Source organism: Seriola dumerili, unplaced genomic scaffold (assembly GCF_002260705.1).
Source record: "Seriola dumerili isolate Sdu_G_001 unplaced genomic scaffold, Sdu_1.0 BDQW01000565.1, whole genome shotgun sequence".
Classification (NCBI taxonomy): Eukaryota; Metazoa; Chordata; class Actinopteri; order Carangiformes; family Carangidae; genus Seriola; species Seriola dumerili.
Window position 1 is genome coordinate 1,248,088 of NW_019174820.1, and position 18,563 is coordinate 1,266,650.

Below are 18,563 nucleotides of genomic sequence, written 5' to 3' on the forward strand. Positions count from 1 at the left end.
TGATGTGTATGGTATGTGTCTATGGTGTGTGTGTGTGTGTGTGTGTGTGTGTGTGTGTGTGTGTGTGTATTTTTCGAGGTTTATATGTGATGAGGTCGTATCCATCTGTGATGTATCTGTTTTTTGTGAGAGGGTGAAAGAGAAAGTATAATAGACATTAATTTAAATTATTTATGTTATAATAATATAGTGTACATTATTATATTATGTAACAATTATGTTTATTATGTTTAATTTGAACTCCAGTTGATCTGAATATCTTTAAAGGAGCCTCTGTGATGTTTTCAGTGTTAGTGAAGTGTTTTTTTATCATACCTCTGCAGCAGCTGCTCGGTCTTTAAACAGGCCGAGCGTCTCTCCCTGCAGAACAGCAAACACCTCGTCCCAGTGCTCCAGACCCTGCAGCAGCAGACAGTGATAATGTTGTTGCTGTTTCCACGTCTCATTTTATTTTTCATTTTTTAATGTTACTGAGCACAGAAACTCTTCTGATAATGTAACAACTCTATAGTTTTTACAGTGTGTCCACCATCATTTCAATGAAAAATAATGTTTTGTTCGTCATTTGACTACAATACCCATGAGCCTCGGCTGCCACTGCTACACAGAGACGTGGTCAGAGTGGTAGCAAATTCAAAACGTGTTTTCAGTTTTCTCAACATCGTCAATCAAATTTTAAGCTGGATGTTTTTAATGTTTTTTTGTTGCCAAAATGCATCGTGGGAGTTGTAGTTAATTGCTCCTCTCCTGCTTGTAGCTTTGACCCTTGAATAATGGAACCTGTTATTTTCTAACACGGTGGTTCATCTTTTGCTCTGATGACTGAACGTGTCTCACCTTGCTTCCTGCTTGTTTCAGCTTGATCTCCAGCGTCCCCTCCATTCTGATTGGCTGCTCCGCCGTCACCTGACAACACAACAGGAGCGACAGAGCGGCTGCCAATCACGTCCAGTTTTCAACACGTGACAGTCATTTTCTAAATATGTCTGAAGTAGAGCTGCGGCAAATGTTTATTTTCATTATTGATTAATCTTTTTAATTTCCTTAATTAATACTTTTATTCTGGTCTATAAAAGGCAGAGGCATAAAAATGACTTAATGAGTTATCAATAAGTCATTCCAATTCCAATGAATTTTCTTAATCATTTCAGCTTCGGTCTAAAACGTGTGGCTGCTAATGATTTTGATTGGATAGATTATCACCTCAGCTGTGTTCTCCTCCTCCGGTAGATCTTCTAACTGCTTCGGTCTCTGCGCAGGAGACGCAGGCTGCTCCCTTGTTGGAGGATCGAGGTCAGGTGAGTCAGAATCCTCCGCTGTGATTGGTTCGGCAGTCGGGGAGTCAGGTGGTCTAACCTGTTTGTCGGTAGGCGGAGCTGCAGTATCGGGAACATCAGGCTGCGATTCCAGGTCTTTGAGTCGTTTTCTCATCGAGGGCGTTGGCGATTCAGGGGGAGTCCGTCGCTCTGTGGCAGGTGGAGGTGGCGGTTCGGTGGGAGCGACGAGCCGCCTGACCAGTGGAGGTGAGTCAGGTGGTGTAGCCGGCTTCTCCGATTGGTTCGGAGGCTCAGAGCGGCGTCCGAACGTCTGCTCTGCGGAGGAGATTCTAGGCTTTGGAGCCAGAGGAGGTTTGGATCTGGGGCGACGGTCTTCCTCAGGAGGCCCTTTAGAGGAGGAGGAGGAGGTTTGAGGGGGTGGGGAAGGTTTGGAGGAGGAGGGTGGAGGTGATTGAGGACGTTTTGGAGAGGAGTCGTTGTTTGACGCTCTGAGCGGAGCGTCAGGATTAAAGTTTGAGTCTCTGGTTGGACTTCTCCGGGGCTTCACAGTCGGACCAGCAGGAGGACCGTGAGCCGATTCTTCTTCTGCCTTTTTGTTGACACTAACTCGTCTCGGAGAATCTGGTTCAGGCTGCAGAGACGGGCTCGGAGGAGGACTGACAGAGGAGCTGAGTCTGTCTGTTTTCCTGTCTCGCATGGATGGTCTGATTGGTCTCTCCGTCTGCCAGCCGCTGCCGACTCGCCGGACGGCGTCTCTAGAGGAGGAGACCCGCGGGGTTTTTGGATCAGACGGTTTACTCCTCAGGGAGGAGACTCTGGCCGGAGGTCTCCTGTCCTGAAGGTCCTCGTCTCCGTGAAGACCCAGTCTCTTCTCCCTCTGGGGAAACAAAGAAAACATGATACAGTCCACGAACCCACCTCCATTATTCACAAGGTGTGACCGACCAACCTGTGTTTTCTTCTTCTGTAGTGTGATGAAGCGGTCGCTCTGGGCCTGGATCATGGCCTCCAAGTCCTCCTGCCTCTTCAGGAGCTCCATGACATCAGACACAGAGTCCTGGAGGGGCCACAAACACAGAACACATGTATTCAGGTCAAGCATCACCTCGGTTCTGCGTTTCCAGATGCTTCTTCAGTCAAATAAGGTAGAAGAATAAAGTAGAAGAGAAAAGAAATATTCAAATCTAGTTCAAACTGTTTAAGCGGCGTCAGCGAGCGGTCGTGGACCCACCCCGTAGTCCTCGGCCGTCAGAGTGTTTTCATAGGAGCTCAGCCAGCGCTCTGCCTGCTCCAGCTCCCTCTGCAGGAGCAAGATCTCCAGCTCCTCCTCGTACAGCAGCCTGGTTTCCTCCCACACCCTCTCCACCCGCACCTCCAGCTCCTCCATCTCACAGACACGCTCCTCCACCTGGGAGCACGAGGAGGAATGTCAGGTAAGAAGTTCTGAGCAGACGCTTCCACCTGCTTTGATTTTATTGTGTGTCTGTCGTGGCGCCGTCACCTCCTGGTACATGAAGTTTCTCTCCTCGATCAGTCGCCTCCCTTCGTCTTTCACGGCCTGTGATTTGCTGAGCTGCCTGTCAATCTGGACGCGGTACTCCTCGTGCTTCTTAAGGAGCTGCTCCAGGTCGCCGCCCTCCACGCTCTGCGCCTCCCCTCGCACCAGAGACAGCATCTCCTTCTGCAACGCCCTGCGACACAACATAGACGTCACAGAACTCGCACTGCATCTGATCTATGATCTGGAGAGCCAATCATATTCTGGAGAATTTTTTAATGTGAGGATTTCATTGAATTCAGTCAGACATCTGAAGACGTCACACTGAACTCTGGGAAATGATAACATTCATAACATTTTCTTACATTTGAAAGACAAAATCCTTGATGAAACTGATTAAAGCTCCTCCAGTGTAAAGGTCTGTGTCCATGTGTAGTGTGATTATAGATCAGCTCTAGCTTCTATATTAATACTGTGAAAGTATCAAAGCCTCAGTCCACAGAGAAATGCACACAGCCTGTATTCAGAAACTGAGCCTTAAAACCAGCCGTCAGGACTTCTGGAACTTTGTGATGTCACAACAAAGCAGTCACCAAGCCCCGCCCACCTGGACCCACCATCCAAACCTTGCAGGATTTGGTTTCTCTGAGTGTTTTTACCTGAAATCTGCTTTATTTTTATTGGATCACTCAGAAAACAGTCAGTCAGTCGCTGGTCTGAGTGAGATGTGAGGATGTGATGAGAACCTACATGAGTTCAGTCCAGTGAGATAAGTATCTCTGCACGTCTTCCGCCTGGCCCAGCCTGGTGCAGCGCTGCGAGGCCTTGTCCTGGATGCTGGTCCAGCAGGTCTCCAGCTCCTTCAGCCTCTGAGTCACAGAGGATCTGGACTGAGGCTGCCGTCTGCTCAGAGCCCGGCCCTCCTCTCTGCTCCGGGTCACCTCCTCAGAGATCAGCGCCAGGTCCCTCTGACAGGAGACAATGACAGGTAAGTGGGAGTTGATCCTACACCTTCCCACCTGTGAACCCTGCTGGTGGCTTCCTACCTCTAGAGCCTGGTGCTGTCTGAGCAGAGTCTGGATGGACTGCAGGTCGTGGTCCTGGTCCTCCGAGTCCAGCACAGCCTCCTTCTCAGCCATCCAGCCCCTCAGCTCGTCCACGTCGTGATTAAACTGATGAATTTCCCTCGCTGACTGCAGACTCTGTCGGACACGGGGGACAGAACAAAACCATCACCACCTCCGTCCTCCTCACATCCGAGCGTGTGTGTGTGTGTCACACCTGTGACGGCGCTGCACCTGTTCTCTGGTCCTGATGCTGCTGTCCAGGTCGTCCCACAGCCTGCTGAGAGCGTCGTCTCTCCTCCGGGCCTGACCGTCCTGCTGCAGCCCTCGGCCGAGCTGCTGCACCGACGTCAGCCTGCTCCGCCCCAAACCGGACACCTCCGACACCAGAACCTCCAGCTTCTTCTGAAGAACCTGCAGACGGAGGGAAGAGAAGTGAGGAGTCACAGGGGGGAGGGGGAGGGAGATTTAATATCTTAAATTCTGATTTCTGTCTCAGCTGAGGTGAAAGCAGCTGATAACTTTATTTATATCGCATCTTTAATAACAGCAAAAGCAATAACAGGTAAGAGGCTCAGGACATGATAACAGCAGACAGGTGGATGAGGAGAAATTAAAGAGAGAAAACGTACAATATGCTTCAATATAATAAAAACAGTTAGAGAGTTAAAAAGCAAAAAGAGGACAATAAAGAGTCGACATCACGTGAAAGCGAGTCACAGATTCTGCCTCATGTCCTCCAGCAGGTCGTGAAAACACGGTCACCTTTAGATTTAAGCCTCGACTTTGAGACGGCGAGAAGAACCCGACCCCACGTTACAGTACTTAGTTTCATCTCGTTCGTCTGTGGCTCACCTCTACGTCCTCCAGGTCTTGTCCGCAGTCCTCGGACTCTGCCACTGTCTTCTTGGAGGTCAGCCATGTTTGTAGTTCTTTGGCCTCTCGCTCAAACACGTAGAGACGCAGCTGGTCTTCCAGGGCGACGCGGCGAGCGGCGGAGAGTCTGAGGAGAGTCTCGAAGCGCTGGAGGACGGCTGGGAGGGAATCACTGACCAGGTGGCTGAGACGGAAAGAAACACAAACTCTGCTGTTTTATTTTCAAAATAAAACACTGAATACTTCCAGCTTTATTTTGAAAATAAAAATCTAAATGAATGAGTCATAGCAGTTCACCTGTTGGGATGTCCCAGGTGCTGCAGCGACGCTCCGCTCTCCTGCAGCCTCTCCACCGTCCTCCTCTGGTTCTCCAGCTCCACGTCCACAGAGTCCAGCCTCCGGAGCAGCGCCTCCGTCGCCTCCTCGCTCCTCCCACAGTCCCGAGACTCCAGACCCACCCGCTGCTCCTCCAACCACAGCTCCAGCTCCGACACCTCCACACACACAAACGTATTAACAGCTCCTTTAATCCTGGACATTAATTAGCTTCATTAACGTTAATTGATTGTTGATTCATTTAGTAGCTGCAACTAAAAACTGCAGCACCAACAACAGCTGATCACAGATCTGAGATCAATCTTTATTTATAACTTTAATCAAACGAAGAAAGACAAACGTAACGAGGGTCAGTGAAGGATCGGAGAGGATTCAGGATTCAGTTACTGGATTCAGGTTTGATTAAATAAAATTAAGACTTGTCAGGAAAACACGCCTGATCTACTAAAGCTGAAGTCACGACCGGATAGATCGATCAGAGAAAGATAGATTAGATATCGAAGACACGCAGATATTTATTCACTAAGAACACAACGAAATTAAGTTATGCAGCAATCCTCTTGACAGCATAAGTTAAAACAAATAAAGACGTAAATCATTAAAATATAAAAACATATAGTAAAATAAAATATGCATATAACACCAACCACATTCACACATTGTTCTCCAAACCTCCAGTTTCTTCTTCACTGAAGCTCCAACACTGTTAGAGACTATTACCTCGGAGAGGAAAGTGTGGATGCTGAGCGCCTCCTGCAGGAGTTTCCCCTTCCTCTCCGCCTCCATCATCAGCTCGTCGTGGAGACTCTTCAGCTCCTCCAGACGCTCCCGAATATCGTGAGACGCGAAGTGACGACCTCTGACCTGAGAGAGTCGACGCAACGTGGTCATGAGTGTCTGTTGACATTATAAAAACACACCTACGTTACGATACAGAGAGTTTTAGAAAAGTGTGATTGGTTCCTCACCAAGCTATGTCCCGCCTCCTGCACTGCCTGGACCAGAGGAGCGCGGCTCGAGATCTCCTGCGTCACAGCCTGAATAAAAAAACATTATCTTTTAAACATTTCCTGAGATGAACAGAACAGAATCTCCCCCAAACATCCAGTTGGACACACGGTCCTGATGTGGATTTTTACACCTTTGTCTCACACAAATCTGCCCATCATCACCTTTTCTATTTCCCCTGGTCTCCTCGAGCTTCACTGGCATCACAATGGGAAAGTAAGATTTTAAAGTTTCACTGTATGCAGACGATCTTTAAGTATTCATGTCTAACTCAACCGTGTCCATTCTCCACCTGCTAAAGCCTCGAAACCACGGTAATAAAAATAAAAGTAATGATGGTGATAACAACGTGAAGTTTCATACGACAAGATGTAAGAAAGAGGAACCTTTAGAAACTGATATAGAACATTTAGAAGAACATTTCGAACCAGCGGTCACCTGGTGCTTGTGGAGCAGCTGCTGGCTGCTGCTCAGGGAGCTCCCCAGGTCTCTGGCAGTGACGGAGGGCAGTCTGTCGCTCAGCCAGGCCACCTCCTCCTCCAGGTCTCTGTAGAACTGGAACAGAACCTGCCAGGCCTCCAGGGTTTCCCTGCGCCTCTGCAGGGGCTCCGACAGACTGTTGTACCTGACAGAGAAGACGTGCACACACACCTGGTGTTAACACCTCTGAGAAGCAGGTACTGCAGCGGTATGAGAGACTAGTACCTGTGCGACAGTTATTAATGGACAAATGACTGACTGTAAATCATCTATTTAGTGTTTTTCCATCAGTAACTTTATTATTTTAGCTTTATATGGTTTGTGGTTTGTGCGATATTTTCTAATGGCACAAGCAGAAAATATCATTTTCTTTTCCTTTTGTTTTATATTTCTGACCTGAAAGATAAGATCTATTATCATCCGTTCTCTCTCTCTCTCTCTCTGGATAAATGAACTTTGAATGAACATTCATTGTTGTCAGACCTGCTGATGGTGTGTGCCACTCTGGTCTGGATCTCCTCGGCCAGGAAGTTTCCCTGCGAGTGGAAGGACTTCGCCGTGTCCATCAGGTCCTGACAGATTAAAAACAAAGGTCAAATATACAACAGTAACGCTGTGGAAAGATACAAATGTCACGTTTCCTACTACATGGCAAAAACTACTCGGAAATTGTCGTCAGGGAAATTCATGAAGTCGAGGTTCTTGACCTGGATTCTGCCCCGGAGTCCGTCCACTTCCTCCTCCAGCCCCTGGAGAGCCTTCAGCAGCCTGTTGACGGACGGCAGGTCACTTCCACAGTCCTCATTGGCCACCTCCCTCTCCACTGAGCCCACCCACTGCTCCATGTCGTCCAATGAACGCTGGAACTGCAGCGCCTACAAACACAAAGACAGACACAGACAATTATCTACTGATGAACGTGACACATACAGGCTTCAGGAAGCTTTTATTTTGCTGCCGGAAACTGAAATAATGATCCATTTAACAACCTGTGTGTGTGTGTGTGTGTGTGTGTGTGTGTGTGTGTGTGTGTGTGTGTGTGTGTGTGTACCTGGTAGGCCTCTTGCAGTCTGCTCTTCTTCTCCTTACAGTTGTGGATCAGAGTGTCCCAGCTGTCTGTCAGCTCTCTGAGTCGAGGTCCGACCTTCACATCAGCTGAACGAGACTCTGACAGCAGCTTCTCCCCTTCCTGCAACACACACACACACACACACACACACACACACACACACACACACACACACACACACACACACACACACACAGACACACACACACACAGATCAGGTCAAACACATCTTACAAACACTAAATGATTTATTAAAGTTTTTATTGTGTTTCTGTGAACAGTGATGTTTGTTTGTTTGTTTGTTTATTTGTTTGTTTGTTTGTTGTTTGTTGAGAGAATGTTGATGTAAAATCAGTGACAGTGTTTTTAAAAAGTAAGAAAATAAAACTAAACTAACACGGATCCATCTGTCGTCATCTTCCTCCTCTCTTCTTCACTAACGTTCATTATCATATGTGTCAACAAGCTGCACGTGTGTGTGCAGGTTGTACACACCTACACACTGTACAGCTGATCTAATACAGAAATGATGCGCACACACACACACACACGCACCTTGGTGAGTGTGTCCAGTCTGTAGCGGTTGGCGAGGACCTCGGCCTCAAAGCTCTGATGTTTCAGCAGTTTGGCCTGAAGGTTGGTTGGTTCCCTCCAGCTCTCATCCAATGCCACGGCGTTACGCTCGTTCAGCCACACACACACCTGCAATGTACACACACACGCGCGCGCACGCACACACACACACATTTCATACAACAAGGATGTAAAAGAGATCAGTAGAGATCAGTAGAGGTCAGTAGAGTTCAGTAGAGGTCAGTAGAGGTCAGTAGAGTTCAGTAGAGGTCACTAGAGGTCAGTAGAGTTCAGTAGAGGTCAGTAGAGGTCAGTAGAGGTCACTAGAGTTCAGTAGAGGTCAGTAGAGGTTACTAGAGGTCAGTAGAGGTCACTAGAGGTCAGTAGAGTACCTGGTAGCTGCTGGATAAAAACTGTTGCAGTTGCAGGGATTGATCCAGAGCTTTGTGACGAGATCTGCTCTGCTGCTGCAGCTGACTCCGCCTACACACAGGTGAGCAGACACACAGGTGAGCAGGCACACAGGTGAGGTCATCGACAGCTTTAATACAGAGCAAGTGTTCATGGAGGGAAAAAACATATGTACACAATAATAAATAAATCATCCTCTCAACGTTGTGTTCTCTATCAAACTGAACATTTGTTTAAATTTAATCAACACTGTTTAATCTGATGTTCCATTAAATCCTGAGCTTGTGATCAATGATATGACAGATATTTATGACACCGACTGGAAGAACAGTGGGACTGTGTTTAACGTTTATTTAACAAACGAGATCCGGAAGCTTCTGGAGACACTCTAACTTTCCATCCCGTCAGTGAGCAGCTTCACTGTCTGTGGCGCCGTGACGCTCTAACCTGGCAGCCAGCGCTTTGCTCTTGGCTCTGATGTTGTCCGAGTCGTAGTGCTTCTGTTGCACCATCGTCTGGGCCAGTTTCTCCACCTGGTCCACCTGGTCCACCTGAGCCTCCAGAGCCTCCTCAAACTGAGTCTGCTTCCTCTGCAGAGTCTCCACCTCCGTCACCGAGCTCTGCAGACACAGAGGAGAAGGAAAATACTCCGATCAACCTGAAAACTTCCCCCAGACAGAGCAGGTTTCCAAACAAAGTCATCTTTACCCCGAGGTCCTGATTGGACAGGAAGGCCTCCTTGTTGCTGAGCCAGCTCTCACACTGCTCCACCGAGGCCAGGAAGACCTGCAGCAGGGAGACCGTGTTACACTGAGTCACGCGTGTATTCAGGAGAACAGAAAGTCCAACAAACTGAACTACAGCAGAGTTTGCAGAACTTTTAACTAGTAGGTAACTAGTTTAACTAGTAGGTAACTTGGCCCTGTGCTGAGATCATTCTTCTTGATCCCTGATCGTCACCTGCAGGGTTCGCGCCTGCTCCAGCGTCGTGTTGCGGTTCAGCCAGGCTCGGTCCAGTCCGGCTTTGGCCTCCTCCAGCTGGTTCAGAGCTTTCTGGATCTCTGCCTTGGAACTGTGGCCGGACCGGATCAGGCCCAGACCGAAGTCCCGGACAGAGTCGATGCGCTCGGTGCGGGCGTTGATCTCTGTCTGGAAACGCAGAGACAGGGTTTACTGTTACATCTGATCCACCACACAGACGCAGTATATCAGGAGGGGGAGGGGCAACGCTCGCCTTCCAGTCCTGATGCTCCATGATGAGCCGGTCCGCCTCGGCTCGGGTCTTGGGGAGACTTTTCTCAGCCAGCTCGCTGCTCTGTTTGACGCTCCACTCCAGCAGGAGGCGCTGGTTAGCTTTGAACAGCTGCAGCTGGTGAGCTTCCTGCAGCTTCTCCTTCCTAAACAAACAACATTTCCCATGAGCCCATCTGTTAAATCACACCGCGAGGCTCAAGCCACTTTTGTTTCACATCAATATCACGACTTCCAAAGAGAAGAGTTTGACTTTCAAGCCATGATTTTAAAACGGTTCCATAATTAACAGTGTCTTAATAAAAAGCTTTTTGATATATATTTGTTGTAATATCACTATAATAATAAAATGGTTGATCCTCACCGGTGTTTGACCTCTTTGTCCAGAGTCTTCAGAGCCTTCTGCACCTCCTTCTGTTTGTTCTTCAGGTTGTCGCTCATCACCGATCGAGCCCTCAGGTGATCCGACACCTGCGTCTCCAGAGCCTGGGGGGCAGAGGTCACCAACGCAGTCATTAGCGCCTTCATAGAATTCAGCTAATGATGCTCCACGTCAAATGTGAAAATAAAAAACAGACTGAACTGCTGAAGGAAAATACGTGGGAAACATTAAATACAAGAAGAAAATTGCTTCATTAATACATAACATTAATAAATATTGATGATGTACATATGCAGCAACGTGTTTTCTACCTTCCTGCTGCGAGCTCGTCGTCAGCGCTAAAGGAAACTCATCATAAAACTCAAGTCACGTCATTTTAAAATGGTCTTCAAATGAAAATGATCTCCAAAATCTCCAACCATTAATGCTCACTGGGCACGTGCGTGCCGGTGTAAACAGGAAGCAGATTGTCTACTCTGCAGTTGGTTGCTTAGTTACAGCGAAGATACTTGTAGCTGCTAGCAAAGACAACAAGGTCAGTGACACGGTCATCCATCATCGTGTTGCTGTCCAGATTTAATGGTGAAGGTGAAAGCGACCCTCCTCTCACCTTCGACCTCTCCTGGATGACCCCGACCTCTCTCTCCGTTTCCTCGTGGCGTCTGATCAGGTTCTCCACGCTCTCCACATCAAAACCGCAATCCTGACCGTGCAGCAGCATCTACAGGGAAGCACAACGAACCTCATTCAGATATAACAGCTGCGCTTCCTCGACACGTATGTGAGCGTCAGCGCGAGATCTGACGCGTGACCGACCTTCTCGTTGGCTCGGTCCCGGACCTCCTCCAGCTCTCTGATGAGGGCGTGAATCACAAGCGCCGCCTCCAGCTTCTTCTTGTACGTGCTCAGATCTCCGTGAAACTTGCTCCACCTGGAAAAAGACGAGACACGTCGGCACGAAGCGGAGAACGTGACCCGCGCAGGTGTGATTTCATGTTACCTGTCGTTGAGCTGCTGTCTCCTCTGTCTGACGGTCGCCAGCTCGTCCGCGCTCCGTCTCCTCTCCAGTCTGGACGCCAGTCTGTTGATGGCCGTGATGTGAGCGTCGTCCACCGTCGCTTCCTACAGATTAAACAAACCTGCATTAACGTCGCCGTAATCAGTAACATGCGCGCTCTATAAGGCAGTTTTGTTGATCACATGATCACTTTCAATTTCCTGCATTAAGCCGTGAACACGTGTTTCCACTGGTGAGGAGATCACAGCCCAATCACAACCAACTAGCTAATCTTATCTGGACAATCACATTACGGTCCGATCCTCCAGAGCAGCAGGTGTGACGGATCTCGTCCAGGTGTGAAACACATCTGTACAGTGAGAGTTTGAAAGGTCACTGAACTCCACCGCTCCCTGCTAGCTTAAACTGACCGACAACGAAACTGCAAGTAGCAGCATCGGTCTGATTAAAAAATGAATGACGCCTATTCCAAAGTGTCTCTGTGTTCAGCTCTCAACACCTTTCTATCTGAATCTGTGGGACTTTTGTATTCACTGAGTTAGTGCTGATATCAACAGTTTCTATTAACAGGAAGCCAGCAGGAGGCTTTTATTGTGAAGCAGCGGTAGTAAATGCGACGTGTTTGTTGATATTTATGAATAAAAGCAGAATTACAGGAGGAGATCTGGACATGTTCAGTCAGACAACAGGCTCTTACTCACCCCGTCTCCACTTCCCCTGAACTCGCCCAGTTTCTTCAGCAGCTGAACTCCGTGTTCGTAGTCCTTCCCAACATCTCCCACATTAATCATCACCTCCTGAAACACAGACGGGTCAGAGAGGAAGCGTAACACAGCGATCCAGGTTTCATTCCTCAGTCCCTCCGTCCGCCTCTCACCTTGTGTCTGATCCAGGCCTCCACCTCTTCCACCTTCTGCAGGAACTCCAGGAAGTCTCTGTTGTCTTCCAGGGCTTTCCCGCGGGTGGCCACGGCTCTCTTCAGCTCCTCCCAGTGGAGCTGCAGGGCGGCGGCACTCCTCTTCACCTCCTTGGACCTCGGGTGATGAAGGGAGACCAGCTCGTCCCCGGCCTGGAGGAACAGAACAAGACGTTTGACACGATTCAGGCAAATAAAGATCTTTTCTTCATGACAGCGACAGGATCCCTCCATTTAGTTCTAAACAGGAAGACAGGTCTTAGTCTCTCTCCTCCTCTTCATCATCACACATCTAAATTCATCTTGTTCAACTTCCCTCCTTTCATTCCACTGGTTTATCTTCTTGCTCATGATGTTGAATCTCACCGTGTCTCTTCTTCTCTGATTTGACCTTTTCGTTGCTCAACTTTAGTCTCATCCACTCACGTCTCTTCGTGTCAGATTTCTACCTGCAGCTGGTCTTACCCGCAGCACAGAGCTGATGATCTCGCTGTGAGCCAGGATCTCGGCCTCGAACACCTGATGTTTCTGCAGCAGCTTCATCTTGGTCTGCAGATTGCTGAGGTCGGCCTTACCGTCCTCCGCCATCTTCTGCATCCGCTCAGACACCCACTCCTCAGCCTGACGGACGCAAACACAGACAGTCAGATAATAGCCGAACTGATCGCCGCGCTGCCACATACACTGTGGTGGTCTCTGATTGGTCGGCTGAATACCTGGGCTACATCTCGGTTGAAGATACAAAGCATCCTGGAGAGCTCCAGCTCCTCCCTGCGTTTGACGGACAGCTCCCTGATCCTGTCCCGTCTCTGGAGGAGGGCTTTGAGTTTGGTTTGCACCCGCCCACTCTTCTCTCTGCTGAGCTGCTTCTTCAGTCGCTCAGCCAGCTCCTTCAGAGCGGACAGCTGCACCCGAGAGAGGGAGGGAGCGATAACATTTAAATATCCTAAAAGAACCTGAAGAAAACGAGGACGAGCAACTCTGATTGGATGTGTCTCCAGTTCACTGTGAGGAGCTATAACTCTGCCACTAGGCTTCAACCGACATTCAAGAATCGCACTATTTCTCATCATATAAAAAGTTTTTCAGTCAAGAAAAAAAATAATTTAAACAATTAATAAATTACAAATAATATGTCAATAAAAAACAATGACAATGTAACTATAATCGAGATATTATATTTTAACAAAAAAACAAACTGCATGGAAGGTGATAATCAATATTTGGTTATCAATCAAACTTTCACGTCATTCATAAAGCAAAAATGTAAAACATTCTCTGATTCCAGCTTCTCCAATGTGACGATTTACCGGTTTCTCTGTTTGAAATAGTTGAAAATGAAATATTTATAACGTCGTCTTTGACTATGGGAACTTTCAATTTTATTTAACGATTAAAGAATTGATTAAGAAAAGAAAATAATGGTTAGTTGCAGAGAAGCAGAGCAGACCTTGTCGTCCTGTGAGCTGAGCAGCTTCTCAAAAGCTTCATGACGTTTGATCAGACCCTCCGTCTCATCCACCGTGTTTCCCAGAGTGCCGTTCTGCAGCAGGATCTGCAGACACCATGCGGAGGATTTTACCAGAGACAGGACAGATAATTATCTTTTATCTTCCAGAACAAACACAGAGGGTGAACGTACCTCCTGTGAGCTGGAGGTCTTGTCCGTGCTGTTGACGTCCCTGTAGAAGACCTGCTCCAGATGAACCGTTTCCAACCAGCTTTGCTTCTTGTTCCACTGATGCTCCAGTTTGTCTCTCTCCGCCTGCAGAGCATCAAGCTTCTCCACCACCTGAAGGAAACAGCAGCCAAAATAAACATATCAGCATATCAACCATCTCAAACCTCCGTGTCGTCCTCACCTCCTTCCTGTTGTTCCTGTCATGTGTCTGCAGCTCCTCCCCCACGTCCAGGGCCTGTTGGTAGGTCTCCTGTCTGGCCTCCATCTCGGCCCACAGCTGCTGGTGTTGAGCGAGCTGGAGGTCGGCGGTGGCCACGTCGCTGATGCTCTCCTCGGCGGCCATCGCACCGATCAGCTGGCTGCACCACAGGAGGTAGTCCTGCGCCTGGAGCGCGCAAAGAAAACATGGGTCAGATCTGACGAGTCAGAGGTCGACTCGTTCGCCCGTCGGTCTGATCCTCACCGTGTTCAGGAACAGGTATCGCTGACACGCCAGTTTTAGCTCCTCCTCCCTCTGCTCGGTGTGAAGTCGTAGCTCCTCCCACCGCTCCACCACTTCCTGCTGCACGTCCTGCAGGCGGAGCTTCAGCTGAGGTGTGCAGAGGTCCAGGATGGGGTCGATGGCGTCCAGCTGATCCTGCAACTGTAACACACACACACACACACACACACACACACACACACACACACACACACACACGTTTTTATATGAATGAGAGAAGGCTAAGTCACAGAAACACCTCCTCCATGTTGGATCTGACTGTGTGAGCTGTAGCCGGGTGTTCCTAATAATCTGCCAACTGAGTGTCGAGCTGGCTCACATTTGGTTCTGTGACCGCGGGTTATGACTCATCACCTCTCGTCTCTGTGCGTCTGTACCTGTTGCTCTGTGGCGGCCAGCTCGTGGAGCAGCGCCTCGTGTTTCCTCAGCTGTGACATCACTCCTCGCAGATCCTTCGCGATGTCGTCGGGGATGCTTTTCTGTCGCTCCTACAGACGAAAAGAGAAAGATGAGAGCGAGAGACGTGAAGACTGAGACGTTGGACTTCAGCAGAACGGACAGATACCTGGATGAGCGTCAGCGCGTCAGTCAGATCCTGGTAGAAGCGGTGACATTCCTCAGCTCTCTGCAGCTGATCCTGACGCTCTCTGGCCACTTCCTTTAAATCCTCCCAGCATGCACTGCACACGGACAACGACAGGATTAACACAAAGAAAGAACAAACAGAAAACGAGCACAGAATAATAATAATAATCATAAATCAGGTGCGTAGCTGAATGTGGGCGTCTGAGCAGCCTGCACAGGTCACAGTGTTTTCACGGCGTGTTGGAAGTTTCAGCTCAGTGTGTCTTACCCGAGTTGCTGCAGCGTCTCTCTGACTGCGGCGCTCTGCGGGTGTTTGTTGCGGATGAGTCGAGCGGCCGCGTCGCTGCAGCTCTGCAGTCGCTCCTCTCCGACCTCCAGCTGCTTCAGGAAACCCTCAAACTTTCCACGAAGCAACTGACACGTCCACAACAAACACAGACTTCAGCTTCATTTGTTTTTAAAACATCATCATCATCAGATCTTGAGATGAACAGTTTTCCTGTGATCAGGACGTAACGATCACATTACGATAAACAGCACAGAGTAACGGTTTTAGACACTTCAGATGTTTAAAATACTGATCTGATTTAGTTTTTTTCTGTTTTCATGGTTCTATTTTTGAGAGCGTCCTCACTTTTGGACTGTGCTTTACATACTGATAATAATAAACCTGTAATCAGTGACGATCGGCCTGTAATAATGTCAGCCCTACTGATTCATCTGTGCGGCTCTACTCTAGTTAGAGAGACGTCACCTGAACGTGCTGGTAGTCGTTGCCCAGGTCCTGAGACTCTGCCGTCTGTCTCTGCCGGATCATCCAGTCCTCCAGCTCTGAGGATTCACGTCTGAACTCATGGAGGTGGAAGACTTCCTGTAACCTCTGACCCCTGACAGCAGACAGTGAGACCACAGGTGCACAGGCGGGTCAGTCATCACCGACCGCCACCGAACATTTTCCATTTGAAAAAACAGGATATAAACCAACTAAGAGCAGACGCAGCTATTATCAAGGATCAATCAATTATGGTATTGATGAGGTTGGAAGCGTGAGACTGTCTCCACTGAGGCATTGAGAGAACCTGTGCACAGCACTGGGACTGATTACACTTATAAAACAATATAGTGATATGCTTTAAAATGAATTGTAAAATCAGCAGCAACAACAGAGAGAAATAAAAATCTGGGATTATTCCTCAACGTTAAAACTCTGTATTTGCAGTTTGGAGCTTTACCTGAGAGCAGCCTGGTGCTGCAGCTGCTGGCTCAGGCTGCTCAGGTGGCTGTAGGGTCTGCTGAGCTCCTCCAGACTCCAGTTCTGGACCGCCTGATCCACCTGGTCTCCCAGCTCCTCCACCTCCACCTCCAGCACCTCCAGCTGGCCCTCCAACACCTGCAGGACCAGGAGGGGACTGTTCACAGACATCCAGGTCCCCTCTTGTTTCGGTTCAGACCTCTCACTCACAGTGTGTGTTGTACCTGATGTTTGCTGATGAGACTCTGTGTGGCCAGTTGGTCTTTGCCATAGTCATCACTGGTCACCAGACTGAGAGTCTCCGTGAGCCTGGACTCCAGCTCTGAGCAGTCCAGCAGCAGCTGAGGACAGATCACGTTCAGACGCACTCGGTTCTTTATATTCACTAAAACTTAATGTAACATGCAAATACAATGACTCACTATCATTGGACATGTAGAGAAATCTACTCCTTCTCTGTTGTTTGCATCCAGTGCTAAACTATAAAGTTGCCTTATTGATTATTTCACTTCTATAGATTGGCTCATTTTATTTTCATAAAGGATCTAAATAATCTAAAGGAAGAAGTTGTAGCTCAAACATTATATGAAGTATAATTAAGCTAATCTAAAGCAAACCACTGATTTTACTGATACTTTTGATATTGATAAAACTGGTTTGTTGTTTAAAAGCAAACTCGATCGTAAAACATCAAAAAAAGTTTTCTATGAGACCTGACGGAGTTATTTCCAACAATAAGACAATAATTAGATACTTCTCAAAGTAATCATCACCTCTCCGTCCCTCTCACCTGTTCTCTGGTGATGGCCTTGCTCAGGTGGGCTGCTCTCCTTTTGCAGGCCTCCTCAAGCTCCTCCCACTCTGCCCTCAGGTGGCTGCACCTGCAAAGCAACAGCAGACACAGGTCAGACCAAAACGTCACAATGAGAGAACAGAAAAAAAGTTTCACACAGTGTTTCATGAACGATAAAGAGACTTTAATGAAAAACACGTTTTAGTTTGTTCAAATTCTTGTTCTGGTCTCGAATCTTTCTTCATAAACTAAAGATGCAAAACAAAAGAGGAATTTCTGACATGAAAAAACCCCTGAGAGAAATTAGCACCTCTGGAGCACGTCCGCTCCGTCTGATTTGCTGGATTTGGCCAGGCTCCGCCCCTTCTCCAGGACGTGGTTCAGGTGTTTTTGGTGGGCGTTCACTTCAGCCTGTAAATCCTATGTACACACACACACACACACACACACACACACACACACACACAGGCTTTAAATGAGCAAACTTACAGGTTTTCCTTTGTTTTAACTGTTAATTTGATTTATAAATGTGATGATATATCTGGAAAAATTGACCTTTACACACACAAGTGATCCCCATCATCATCATCATCTTCATTATTATTATTATCATTATTATAAACGTTTACCTTGTGTTTCTGCATGAGGCTGATGGCTCCAGCCAGAGACTTGTCGTACCCTGTGGACCCAGAGGCAGGAAGGTGTTCAGAGATCCAGCTGAGCTCCAGGTCCACATCGTGATAAAACCCAAACAGCAGCACCGACGCCTCCAGCTGAGCTCGACGCCGGTCCAGAGGCTTCTGGAGGGATTTGAACCTGCGGCACAGACCTCACTAAGTCAACACCATCTGGTTCAGGTTCCTGTGTTCAAGGTCAACTATGTTAACCAGATACTTTTTTACTGCTCATATAATTTATCTGATTCTTTTATTGGCAAAGTTTTTGATTTTAAATAAAACATAAAAACCTAAAAACCTGCTGCATGCCATGCTTCTGGAAAGTCACTTCTATATATTCTCTGTAGAGAAATGGACCCTTTGAAATTATTTACAGTACATTATCATTGTAGTATTTTATGCTAAACTTACTTTGTAAAGTTTCCAGTGTGAAGAGTATTATTGATCAGCACCTTTGTAAGAAGCAGAAAAACTATCCCCTTCACATCATTTTACAATAATTATTTTACTCTAGCGACCTCAACAACGTCTGAAAATAGAAGTGAAATACTCGGGTCTGTAGTTGATGCCTGAGCTGCTCCCGATAAAGAAATTGGTATCATCAGTGCAGCTGTTGCTAAATCCAGCTGTTAACACGCTGCAGCGTCGACTCACAGAGTGAGGTACGTGTCGGTCTCCTGGAGGATCCTGTGAGAGTCAAAGTGGTTGGAGGCGAGGTGTTTGGCTCTGCTGACGATGGAGTTGATCTTCTCCGCCAGCTCCTTGGCCTCCTGCTCCAGCTGCTGATGCTCCTTCACACACACAAACAGCTGTTTCATAAATTCACCCCTTTCCCTGAAGCACAGTCATTTGGTCATTTAGAAAAAGCGTCTCCATTATAAAATTTGTCCCCCAGAGAGGACGGACACAGAATT

The 18,563-nt window shown here is 47.8% G+C and overlaps 1 protein-coding gene across 1 annotated transcript in view; it reads right to left on the minus strand.

Annotated features, from left to right (window-relative positions):
- sptbn5 (spectrin beta, non-erythrocytic 5) overlaps positions 1-18,563 on the minus strand; it is a 46,763-nt gene that overhangs the window by 5,419 nt on the left and 22,781 nt on the right. Inside the window, exons 30-74 of the mRNA XM_022764718.1 lie at positions 18,304-18,440; positions 17,602-17,788; positions 17,283-17,392; positions 16,970-17,060; positions 16,404-16,520; positions 16,160-16,317; positions 15,682-15,814; positions 15,196-15,341; positions 14,908-15,022; positions 14,720-14,830; positions 14,304-14,483; positions 14,022-14,225; positions 13,802-13,951; positions 13,610-13,714; positions 12,876-13,064; positions 12,625-12,780; positions 12,121-12,312; positions 11,945-12,040; positions 11,226-11,347; positions 11,042-11,156; positions 10,836-10,946; positions 10,208-10,329; positions 9,821-9,989; positions 9,553-9,735; positions 9,301-9,378; positions 9,040-9,212; positions 8,574-8,664; positions 8,164-8,310; positions 7,591-7,728; positions 7,247-7,414; positions 7,023-7,111; positions 6,498-6,684; positions 6,020-6,088; positions 5,772-5,915; positions 5,013-5,209; positions 4,695-4,899; positions 4,074-4,253; positions 3,822-3,977; positions 3,526-3,743; positions 2,779-2,968; positions 2,509-2,685; positions 2,227-2,334; positions 1,204-2,154; positions 838-906; positions 316-399 (exon numbers count right to left, since the gene is read on the minus strand). Coding sequence (XP_022620439.1) covers positions 316-399; positions 838-906; positions 1,204-2,154; positions 2,227-2,334; positions 2,509-2,685; positions 2,779-2,968; positions 3,526-3,743; positions 3,822-3,977; positions 4,074-4,253; positions 4,695-4,899; positions 5,013-5,209; positions 5,772-5,915; positions 6,020-6,088; positions 6,498-6,684; positions 7,023-7,111; positions 7,247-7,414; positions 7,591-7,728; positions 8,164-8,310; positions 8,574-8,664; positions 9,040-9,212; positions 9,301-9,378; positions 9,553-9,735; positions 9,821-9,989; positions 10,208-10,329; positions 10,836-10,946; positions 11,042-11,156; positions 11,226-11,347; positions 11,945-12,040; positions 12,121-12,312; positions 12,625-12,780; positions 12,876-13,064; positions 13,610-13,714; positions 13,802-13,951; positions 14,022-14,225; positions 14,304-14,483; positions 14,720-14,830; positions 14,908-15,022; positions 15,196-15,341; positions 15,682-15,814; positions 16,160-16,317; positions 16,404-16,520; positions 16,970-17,060; positions 17,283-17,392; positions 17,602-17,788; positions 18,304-18,440 — 7,218 coding nt within the window. The remainder of the gene's footprint in view (positions 1-315; positions 400-837; positions 907-1,203; positions 2,155-2,226; positions 2,335-2,508; positions 2,686-2,778; positions 2,969-3,525; positions 3,744-3,821; positions 3,978-4,073; positions 4,254-4,694; positions 4,900-5,012; positions 5,210-5,771; positions 5,916-6,019; positions 6,089-6,497; positions 6,685-7,022; positions 7,112-7,246; positions 7,415-7,590; positions 7,729-8,163; positions 8,311-8,573; positions 8,665-9,039; positions 9,213-9,300; positions 9,379-9,552; positions 9,736-9,820; positions 9,990-10,207; positions 10,330-10,835; positions 10,947-11,041; positions 11,157-11,225; positions 11,348-11,944; positions 12,041-12,120; positions 12,313-12,624; positions 12,781-12,875; positions 13,065-13,609; positions 13,715-13,801; positions 13,952-14,021; positions 14,226-14,303; positions 14,484-14,719; positions 14,831-14,907; positions 15,023-15,195; positions 15,342-15,681; positions 15,815-16,159; positions 16,318-16,403; positions 16,521-16,969; positions 17,061-17,282; positions 17,393-17,601; positions 17,789-18,303; positions 18,441-18,563) is intronic.